The 11,582-nt window shown below is 39.5% G+C and overlaps 1 protein-coding gene across 1 annotated transcript; it reads right to left on the bottom strand.

Annotated features, from left to right (window-relative positions):
• Window positions 1-340: 340 nt before the first annotated feature.
• Window positions 341-10,672, bottom strand: kif15 (kinesin family member 15). The gene is made up of 35 exons (XM_061082587.1): window positions 10,559-10,672; window positions 10,394-10,424; window positions 9,382-9,568; window positions 9,177-9,253; window positions 9,026-9,063; window positions 8,823-8,920; window positions 8,550-8,729; window positions 8,255-8,464; window positions 8,027-8,152; window positions 7,559-7,681; window positions 7,303-7,450; window positions 7,078-7,169; window positions 6,762-6,971; window positions 6,369-6,546; window positions 6,148-6,289; window positions 5,515-5,656; window positions 5,246-5,413; window positions 5,039-5,167; window positions 4,803-4,908; window positions 4,499-4,664; window positions 4,265-4,415; window positions 4,084-4,169; window positions 3,927-4,005; window positions 3,739-3,825; window positions 3,537-3,641; window positions 3,286-3,408; window positions 2,999-3,145; window positions 2,790-2,885; window positions 2,496-2,660; window positions 2,117-2,217; window positions 1,946-2,012; window positions 1,819-1,856; window positions 1,589-1,721; window positions 1,004-1,135; window positions 341-913 (listed from the first exon to the last, which is right to left on the bottom strand). Exons 1-35 carry the CDS (start codon window positions 10,584-10,586, stop codon window positions 842-844), a joined length of 4,161 nt encoding a protein of 1,386 aa, XP_060938570.1. The 5' UTR covers window positions 10,587-10,672; the 3' UTR covers window positions 341-841.
• Between the last annotated feature and the right edge of the window lie 910 nt (window positions 10,673-11,582).

The raw sequence follows: 11,582 nt of genomic DNA, 5'->3' as shown, positions 1-11,582 counted from the left end.
AATCTTTATTCACTAATTCTAATGAGATCAGAGCTGAACCGTTTAATGGATCAGTCAGATCCATGGATATTTGATTAATTATTTGAGTGACAAAGCCACATTTTCGTGCTCCTTTGGTGTTTTATTATTTTGGACTTAATATTTTAGACTTCTGGTCGGACAGATTAAGACATCTCAATTTCTTTGAAACATAATTTTATATATGAAACACATTTAATCAATTAACTCACATATTAATCAAACTTACTTTTAGTTGCAGCTTTTACTGAAACAATTATTTCAACATTTTGATTTTACTTTTCAGGATTTTCAAAGAAAAAAAAGGTTACAATGCGACAAATTAAAGCTTCTAGATAGAACAAATATTTTAATAACAGTATGTTCAAAGTTCATTGGGCTAAAAAGACATTAGCTATACGGCTCAGTATGATGGAAAAGTACATGAGAAACATTAAACAGTGGAAACAACTCATAACAACAATAGCATCAGAAATAAGACCCAATAATATTCTGAACATGTTTAATGTCCAGTTTTCACATTAAGATGTTATTCTGCATTGTTTTTGTTTCAATGTAGTCTGTGGACAATGTGTAGTTCATCCTAAGCATTTCAATAAGTCCATGAAAAGATTGTGCTGCCACAGCACATACAGTAAATATAAAAACAAAAGGTAGAATGTGTCTCGAGTCAAATATTTGTAAGATAGGTAATAACCTGAACACATTTCCTGAATGAAGAGAAGAAATAAAATCATAAACCACAATGTCTTTGTACGTAAAACCATTCAAATTAAGAAGAGTAACACTTTCACCTCTGTTCAAACACTCAGAGATGAGGGATTTACAGGATCTCCAGCGGTGGACCTCCACTTTCTCGCATCAAGCTAATCTCTGTTCGGAGCGTTTCGTTTTCCTTTAAAACAAAAAATAATTGATTGTTGGGATGAATGGTTACAAAATGACCACAGAGAGAAACATCCTTTGTGAGAGAAAAGTTAGTTACCGCTTGAAGTTTCGTGTTGTCCTTTTTTAGCTTCACCAGATATTCAATCCTCTGTTTGTGGTTCTTATGTCCAACAAGTTTTCCATTCTCCTCCGACAGCTTCACGTTCTGCTTACGGAGACCCTCATTCTCCTGGAAAAAAACAACATACGATCAGCAAAGTCAGATACCGTTGTCTGTTTGTTTGGCTGTTGATGGGGAACCTTGGTGTAAACAAGCCCAGTCATTTTTAATGTGAATGTCACACTGCTCAAATTAAAAGTGTGAAATAAATCAATTCTTCTGGTGTAACTTTGATCTTCTCCAAATCAATATAAATATTTAACAAATATAGAGTTTCCTCTTCCTTTACAGGGCCAGATGACCTTGTGTTTGCACTCGTCTTTTTCAGCCTGAATAAATGTAATCTTTAAGTTACCAAGTCATTTTTCGCCTTATTGTTATGATGTGAAATAGTCGTTTACCGTCCTGAGTGATTTGAAGTTTCTTCAGGTTGACTAAATGTTTCTCAAGCTATTTTAGAGAGATATTTCGATTAAAATGTTGTACCATCACCTCACCACAAGCGGAGAAAAAAAGTCTCACCTGTAAAAGTTTCTCGTCGTCCTGTACCCGCTGGCTCACCTCTCTCAGCTCTAAACAACGGTTCCTCAGCTCAGAGGTCAGCTCCTGAACGCAGATTTGAGACTGAGCCAACATGGACTCCTGCGCCTGCAGTCTGTTCCAAACACGAACAGAGAAGAAAGTTATCGATCATTAAGAATGAATGAAGGATAACATAAATATACAATAACCAAACATTTATTAACACTTACTTTCTTTGAGTATTAGTCAGCGTCCTTGTTATGTCACTCTATTAATCAATAAGACAGAGGGCCACATTAAATGAAGTGTTCACTCAGGAGTAAATAATATAAAATGAGCAGATTGACTGATGCAAACCTTCTCTGCTCGCGCCTCCTGCAGCTCTTTATTCATAGTCTGTTTAATGGCATCAGTAAGATCCTCACTACAAATCACAGAAACAAGAGGTTAATTTTCCTTGTGACAGCAAAAACTGGTGATCTGATGCATTTTAGGTGTAGTTTGAAAAAGAGGATGAATAAACTCAACTGATCATTTCCATTCTGTGTCATCTGACTCTGCTTGGTATAAAACGTGTCAAGCAAGGCCTGGATCTCCATCCGGACCATCTCTTTATCAGTGAGCTGCGTCTATGACAGTTAATACAGATTATGAATTATTATTTATGTAATTCACAGACATTAAGAACATTAAAATGTACAGGATGCATTAAAAGATTCACCCATAGTAATTTAATGTAGTGAATTAAATTGAAAACTTTATGGTATACTAACAGTCTATCGTACGGAAGAACTAGAATCTCTTGGCTAATACACAAAACAAACACACTAGAGTCTGCTTTAAACATTTCCATCTAAATTTTAATGGCTGCAGGTTCATTTAATTTTCACATAAAAATATACATTACCTTCAGCCTTGCGATCTCATCATTCTTGGCAGCTCTCTCAGCATTCAGCTCTGCTAAAAGAATCTCCATGGTCATCATGGAGGAGCGTCGATTCTCCAGCTCCCTCTCATGACTCTCAAGCACCTGGTTCAGATCCCTGTTGAAGCTGCCTGGAGTGTGAGGCATCTTTAGAGGCAGAGAAAAACAGGACATCAACACTTGGTGCTGAGAACTAGAAAAAAATGAATCGAGACAGATGCAAAGTCAGAAGTAAAGGCATATTTCAACAATAACTAAACCATAAACAGGTTTTACCCGAGGTAATGATTTAGGTGTGACTGTCGTATCCACAAGGGGTTTCAAACTTCCATTTCTGATCGTTTTCTCAACATCATCTTGCTGTTGTTGCACCTGGTTCAAAAGGAGAATATATCTTATTAGTAATTATTTTGAAAAAAATCATCCTTAGGATTTACCTAGATTATTTTGAGTATTTTTTCAGTAGTTTGACAATTGAGGCTCACCTTCTGCTGTAGATTCTGTATCATGACATCCTTCTGAGCTGTTTGCTCTTGAGATGCTTGGAGGAGGCTATTCTGATCATCTAAGACCTTAGTGAGTCTCTCAACCTCCTCTGTGGCATAAGTCATCTCCTCCTGCAACACCTCCACCTGAGGACAGACATAAATCACACACATTGTAGCTTTATTATTCAAACTAAGGTTTTTCTGTGCCCAAAACTTAAAGACCTTTTGTAAATCTCTGATAACCCACATGTGTGATCAGAGGTGTTTAATGTGACGGAACATACCTCTATCTTGTTGGATGCCAAACTTCTGTCTAAGGTTTCTTTCAGGTCACACATTTCTGTTTGCATCTTGGAGTTTTGTTCCTTCATATCCTCCCTTTCAAGGAAGGCAGCATTGAACTTGGCCTGGAATGGGAAAAAAATAAATATCATTTAAATACATCCCCTTACTGATTTAAACATTATGTGTAACATTTATGTCATTAAGTTATTAAAGACAAATCAAGAGACGAATAGGTAGGAGAGTAAATTACTGTGATGTCTGTGACATCTTCAGACAGGTGGGTAATGGTCTGCTCTTTCTGGATCAGCTCAATGCGGAGGTCTCTGGTCTGATTAATCAGATCTAGAACAACAACCTGTGAAACAAAACAAGAGACATTGAGGAGTAGCAGATATACTAGCATTATATTTGGAGGAATACAAAATATGAGAGAATCATTGAGTCAGACCTACCTTATTCTGTTCAATCTCTTGCTCCAAGCCCTTTACGATTTCACTGGTAGAGGTAAGGTTTTGCTCAAGATCGACAAGTTTTGTTTCCTTCATACAAAAATGAGATGAACACATTTAGCTGCTGAGCTTCAAATCATTGTTCTAGCAAATAACCATTTTCACACATGTACACTGTTCTTTAAACTGACCTGTTGTTGGTTTTGTGCCGTTATGTCCGAGACTTGTTTTCTGAGCTGCATGTTCTGCTCCACAGTTTCATGGAGTTCTCTGAAGGCAAACACCAAAGTCAGTCATGTGAATGTTAGAAGTTTTTTGTGTATAGTCCATAGTTTGTGCAAATCTCACTTTGATGTACTTTCTTTGTTTTCTCTCATCTGCGAGATCAGGGTGCTTGAGTGCTCTTGCTCGTTTTGCAGAGAGTTATTCAATTTCTAGAATAAAAGACAAAATACATGTCAGAATAAAAAGTACAGACAGTTAAGACACGACAGCCATAGTCCTAAGTTGAGTCTATGAGTTAACTGACCATGAGCTGTGCTTTCACTTTGTCAATCTCCTGCTGCCTGTCCTGCAGCTGCTGTCTTGACTGATCAGCCTCAAACTTAGTCTCAGCTTGAATCTGGTCAAATGAATCCTGCAGAGTCCGATGCTGCTCCAGAAGCTGCTCCCACTCCAGCCTGGAGGGAAAAGTTGTGGACACTTACAACACATTTGATCAAGAATAATCGCAACACACTTTGTTCATTAAACTTCTGCTTACTGGACTTTGTCAAGTTGGATCTGTGTGCTGATCAGACTGTTGGAGAGCTGGCTCATCTCTTTCTGCTGCTGTCTCTGGCCGTCTCTTAACTTGTCCCTAACAGCAGCCAGCTCATTATCGGACGACTGCAGCACCAGGCGTAGATCGCGGATCTCACTCCTCAGGACTGAAAGGAGAGGAAAGGAAAGTAGTCACATTGGTACTCTTTCACCTTCCACAAATGACAGAAATGTCAAAGCTCGATTACAGAAAAATCAAGGCATTTGAACAAGTCATTAGAACGTGTCAAAGAACAGAACCTCACCGTCTGAGGCTTGCTGTTCAGACTGAAGGCTTTGTTTGAGCTTATTCACAGTTTCTTGCAGGCTGAGCTGATCTCTGTTCCTTTTCGCTCTCTCTGCAGAAAGTCGCTGCATGATGTGAAAAGAAAAATAAGGGAATCAAAATGGTTTGTATGGAAAAGGGGCAGGTTTTTCTAGACAACTACATGTCAAATAAAAACATGCAACTGTAGATTAAGAACATGAGGAGGTGATCTACCTCATTCTTCTGGTCAGACTCTTTTGATATCACAGTGATCTGCTCTTCAAATTTTGCAATTTGCTGCAACAGCTTGCTGTTCTTTAGTTCCTCCTCATTCAGCTGGGACTGGAAACAGCTGGTTTGCTCCTGAAGAGACAGTAGATTAGCGTGACAGTGTGGGGAGCTGAACATATGCATGGTAGGACACAGATTTGAGGTATTTACTTGCACATGGCGCAGCTCCTCAGTCAAGGCCATCTCAGCCATGTCTGACGGAGGCTGCTCATCCCTAATATCGTCTTCCTTGTTGTATGTCCCGTTCAGGTGGTCCGGGCTGCACAGAGGCAGGAAAGGGGACCGCAAGTGGTGCACTTTTGAGGGCGTGGTTAGAATCTAGAATAACAGATATTTTTGATGATAAAATAATTACTTTTGTCAGGTTTCAGATGAGGTTATGTTATTTGTCTCACAGCCAACTGCAAAAATTTCCCCACCTTTAAAGTTTCAACGTGAATTCTGTTCAGTTCAGAGACCTCCCGTTTCTTATAAGCGTTCGTGGCTTCCAAAATATTTTCCAAATGCCTGTTAGACTTGTCCAGGTATCTTTTTTCAGACTCCAGCTGAGACAACTGTTTCCTAGAACACAGAGCACCATCCAAAAGCCACATTAAGGTCTGCAAAATGTACTGTAAAAGCATTGGAGGAAAAATGGCTCCTTTCATTTAGATAACAAGCATTGAATCAAAAATATATTCTAGTTGTATAAACGTTTTCTTTCTGAAGCTTGGAATTAGAGCTGAGCAATAATATTTTAACACACACAAAGAGTGGATTCTGGAGGAATGTGTGAGACCATTAAATATAAGAAACAGGTTAGGACATTGTTTTTCCAAATTAAAAAGCCAGAATCGAAGTCGGTTTAACAGTTGGCCTTGTTTCAGTTACTGACTAAAATATGTGTCCGTGTGAAGTACGCTGTGCTTGTAGAATACACTTGGAGTTTTCAAAGGTGGCTTGTATTTCTAAGTTTTGGAAAGCTTGTCTCTTAACACCTGCTAAGCTTCTTTGGATACATTCAATGTGAAATTAGATCGAGTGTGGTTTTTATCATTAAACGTCCTCCTTACTTGGTGATTTCTCTGTACTCCTCAAATGCCTGAAGCGCAGATGTGAGGTCGGACTGTTTCTGAAGCAGTTGAGCCTTTAGCTTCTCAATAGTAGATGTTGAAACACTGTCTGCAGCCACGGGGGTTGAGGAGGCTGCTGGAGCTGTGGAGAAATATGAGATTATTGACATGTATCTAGATATAGAAGATTTTTCCCAGTTTTATCATGATAATTGTCATACTCTCTGTGGCTCTTTCTGACTCCATGGCCGTCTGGAAGGCCTCTTCCAATTCAACAGAAACTTGGACTATATCTTCCTCAGCTTTCACCACTGATTCAAGAGAACGCAGGTGCCGGTTCTCCTCTCTCAGGCTGTAGTTCTCGGCTGCATATCGAGTCATCTTTGGATGATGTTCAACCTTAAACAGCAGCAATGTGTTCATGACAAAAAAAGTGATGAACAGATGCAACATTAGATCCTGGACTTAACAATTGGTGAGCTCAGTTAACTTATACAAATGTAGTCCTATTCTGCTGCTTACTGGAGCTATTCAAATAAAACATATTCAACTAAAGAGCTGAAGTCCTCAGCATTGAATCAGAGTGTGTTCAAAGGGAATTACTATATTTTTACCTGATCTCTCAAGATGTTAATCTCTTCTTTCAGCTGGTCAATCAGAGCCTGAGAGTCCTTGTCACACAGGAGGTTTTGTCCTGCCTTCATTTTTTTCTCGAGACGAGAGATGTGATCTTCTCGAAACCTGACAATCATTCGGCTAGAATGGATGAACTTGTCTTTTTGTGTCCAGGCCTCCTCGAGCTGAGCCACCTTCTGGAGCAGCGTCTGAGTGGAGTCAAACGTAGCTATAAGTTCCACTGTGACAACATTTTGTCCTCACAACAATTTAAGAGCGAGAAATAAATGAAAAGCAATCGAATAGTTCCCATACCCTCTTGTCCTCTTCACGCTTCGTCCACAGACGAACAGCTGCCATAAACTTTGTTTTAAATGAAAAGTCATGTTGAATGTCAAGGGAAGAGCCTGGTGAGAGAAAAGCCATTTAACATTTGTTTAAAAGAAAAGGAAAATATTATTTAAACGTTAATCCACATTATGTTTCATGCTAGCATGAATTCATAAATTTTAATAGGTGTAAAAATTTAATTATTTATACCCATGGGCAGTTCAGGTCCTCCTGGTGCGTTATCTCTCCCATAGTCCCCTCCCGGAGAAGTGAGTGCCTGTGCAAGCTGCTCCTTGAGCTTCTTCACCTCAGCCTGTAACTGCCTCACATTTCCCTGTGTATCTTCATTGATGACCGCCTGGAAAAGGAAAGATTATTTGTCATGAAGATGAGATAATGGAGTGATCTCGTTTTTAAATTATTGGTTATGTATACTTTGTATTAAAACAGTAAAACAGTATGAGACCTTGTTCTTGATCAGCTTTGCCCTCTGAGCGAACTGCAAGGTCGACAGTGTTTCTCCAAAACACTTTGAACCAGGGTGCACATTGGCTATGATGTAAGTCTTTGCATTTCCTCCAAGAGAATCCTGAAATAAAAGGAATAGAAAAAATGGTCAAAGTGACCAAAAGGTATAGCTTCCGGTTTCAATTCAAACCACATCACCACTACGGTTTGTTCAATGACTTCATAATTACATTGTGTAATATACAAGCTATATCCAAAACAATTATTGAAAGGGGATGTCAGCAGAAATTCAGGCAACATAAAAAACACGTTTTCAAGGTTAATGTTTCAGATACACACCAAAACCAACTAACCTGCTTTAACTGCAGGGAAGCTGACTTTCAGTTTCCAAACCACCGTTCTCAGCAACATAACACAATCTCATCGTAAAAATAACTACATTTATTATGCAAGTAAAGACACTCACCCTTAGCAAGAAGGTGAGTTTAGAGTCCCTGTAGCAGATGTGGCGGTTCTTCCCATTGGACACATCCACCAGGGCCATGATCACCTGACCAAGACACATGAGGGAACGATTGATACTGCTGGACTCCTGAAAGAAAAGAAGTGCAGCAGCTCGCAGCTGTTAGCAAGCAACAACAAAAATGATACATGTAATACATCAGTATGAGAGCATTCAGGTGGGAAGCATCACCTTGAGCCTGGAGCCTTCTGTGTGTGTATCTTTCTGCCTCTCGGATCCTGCCAGGTCCACCAGGTTCAGCTGAGACATTCGGATGTTCACCACCTCATTGATGGACTCTTTGGACTCCAAAGTCATGGTAAACACAGCATGAGATCTGGAAGACTCGCGGTTCATAGAGGTGGAGGCCACTCGTCGATTACGCCAGCCCATAGACAGAACCTGTGGTTATAAACACAAAGTTTAGTGCAGCTCCACACACTTTGTTCAGCAAATGGTGGAAGAGTAAGATGGTGAAGTTGCCTACCTGGTAAGCTTCAGCGGCTGAATTGACAAACTTCTCCAGAGCTCCCTCAACAAAAACACCCTTCTTAATATTTTCCCTCATGAAGAGACTGGCTGACGCTGTGTCCAGGAGGTCGTAAATTTGTTCATTATATATCTCAATAAAAGAACATTTGCAGAGGAAACTCTTAGTCCCGGCAGACTTTTGGGAGATAGAAAAACAAATCACCAAAAGAGTTAGAAAATAAACAACTGGTTTACATCAAAATTGCTAAAATGAAATGTTACCGCTCACCTGTTCCACTTCTCTGTTTATGAGAAAAAACAGGTACTCAAAACTTCGAGGGATAACCCCGCGGTGTTCATCTGTGAAGTTATCCAACTCAGATGGTCCTGGAACAAGAGATTTTTTTTAAAAGAGGGTCCCATCAATTCCTTTTATGCAAAAATGTTAAAGAATATGTAATGAACAATGTACACAATGTGAATAATTCTCACCAAGCATGGTGAATGTTTTCCCTGAGCCGGTTTGTCCACTGCAGAAACAAGAGAGGAAGATGAGAAGAGAATTGAATGGATGTCACAGAGAGGTCGTGCCATTATTTTCCTTTTCATTTGATACTGTAAAATATAAACAAAGAACACTTACTAGGCAAATATAGTGCCATTGTATCCATTCATGCAAGACTCCACAATATTCTTAGCCACAGTGGAGAATACAGAGTCCTGTTGAGGAATGACAGATCAGTTCACACATACACACACCAGGATTCACTTTTACAGGCTATAGGTTACTATCAAATCCCCCAAGCTAGTTTAACCCATGTGTCTAAAATGAAACCCGTGCTCCCAACCTGAGATGTGTCCATATCAGCCACATGGTCATAGGTGAAGGTTCTCGGCTCTGGTTTGGAGAGCAGACGGATGGTGTTGGATGAGGTGACGGTGAGACACAGATTCTGATCTCCATCTGTGGTCAGTCCAGTGCCCCGGGTCAGAGGTCGCACTCGCACAAAAACTTTGATGGAATCGCCGTCACCACTGTAACACCAGAGAATAACATCAACAACCATGCCATGTAAAAACTGAGCCGGATGGTGAGAATCAAAACAAATGGGCGTGTGTCACTACAGCTGCCCATTAAGTTTAGTGGACATGAAATGGTTAATCTGTTGCGTCTGTGTCCAAATGTTCATTCTTCAATTTACCTCGGGATCAATAAAGTATCTATCTATCTATCTATCTATCTATCTATCTATCTATCTATCTATCTATCTATCTATCTATCTATCTATCTATCTATCTATGGAGTATACAGATATATATCTATCTTTCTATCTATGGAGGATACAGATCTATCTATCTATCTATCTATCTTTCTATGGAGTATATAGATCTATCTTTCCTTCTATGGAGGATGCAGATCTATCTATCTATGGAGTATACAGATCTATATCTATCTTTCTATCTATGGAGTATACAGATGCATCTTTCTATCTATGGAGTATACAGATCTATCTATCTATCCATCTATCTAACGAGTATACAGATCTATACCTATCTTTCTATCTATGGAGTATACAGATTTATCTATCTATGGAGTATACAGATCTATCTATATTGATCTATCTATCTATCTACGGAGTATGCAGATCTATCTATCTATCTATCTATCTATCTATCTATCTATCTATCTATCTATCTATCTATCTATCTATCTATCTATCTATCTATCTATCTACGGAGTATGCAGATCTATCTGTGGCTTATTGTTAATGTACAGTATTCCCCGTCACCTGGGATCACAAAGACCATTGCATGTACATGAGCATGATAATGAAACAGAGAGTGATGAAGACTCGTTACCTGGCAACAAGCTGGGATGAATCGACCGATCCTGTCAACAGAATGATAAAGATAAGAAACGTCGTGGCTGCGTATGTACTAGCTGACGTTAGCAGTGACGATGCTCGATAAAACCACAGCAGCGGAAGTTCACAAGCAGAACAAGTACGTATTTGTGGCGCTCACCTGCTCGACCGGTGTTAATTGCCGACATGGAGATAATGACCGTTTTGTAGTTAAAGGAACTTTCTTTACATCACGTCGGAGAGAAGGGGAACAGCTCTGTTTACATCCTTCAGAATTGGCGGGCCGTCTGCTACTGGAATTCTTCTTAGGTTTTCATGACCAAAGTGAGGGGCGCATACTGCCACCTATCGGTAGGGAGGAGGTAGCGTCCACGTAGGGTCTATGCTTGCATTAATATATATAATATCTTTAATCTGGAAAAAGTATGGCTCCATTGGGCATGTAGGATGTAGCATGTCAAGCGGTGTTTTTATTTAGTTTTTCGGGGAAGGGACATATCAGAAAAGTATATTACAGGCAGAGACAGGCAACTGCTTGGGGCCCCGAGGGCTGACAAGCTATACTCCACAGCAGTGTCTCAAGTTGTGCCCATTGACGAAAATGTGAAATTCCAAAAATGTTCTACACTTCCTACCCTTCATTGGTGTAAGATTATTTACAACATTATATTTGTATTTATAACGATGTATAAGGTGCCGCCTGTCAATTGTAGCTTGGGGCCCCAATAGACTCTAGTCGCTTATAGAGGCTAGAATCGCCACTGACTAAAGGTTGAGACCCTTAAAGTTGTTTACCAGCCGCCACAATAATATTTTCAATAATACACCAAGTGAGATGTTTCTATGTTCAGTGTAGAGCTTTAGCTCTATGAGAACTTATTTCACATCCGTGCAAAATAAATATTGTACAAGGAAATACCTTTAACTGAATTGATACTGAATGAAATCGAAACCTTGTGAATCAGACTCGAATCGATTTGGGAAATTAGCGGCGATACTAAATTATTCAAAATGATTTGAACATGCGGAATAGGTTAAGATTTTAATAGAGAAACAAACCTATCGGAGGTGTGAGCAGCACCAGGCCTACACTAGTCAGAATTCTGACTTTGAACTATTTCACACATAGACATTTTCACACTTAATGTTTGAACTATTTGTGAACTCTACATTGGACTCTGTTC

Source organism: Limanda limanda, chromosome 12 (assembly GCF_963576545.1).
Source record: "Limanda limanda chromosome 12, fLimLim1.1, whole genome shotgun sequence".
Lineage (NCBI taxonomy): Eukaryota > Metazoa > Chordata > Actinopteri > Pleuronectiformes > Pleuronectidae > Limanda > Limanda limanda.
The sequence above is the reverse complement of the archived record's forward strand: the minus strand, read 5'-3'. Positions and strand labels throughout refer to the sequence as shown.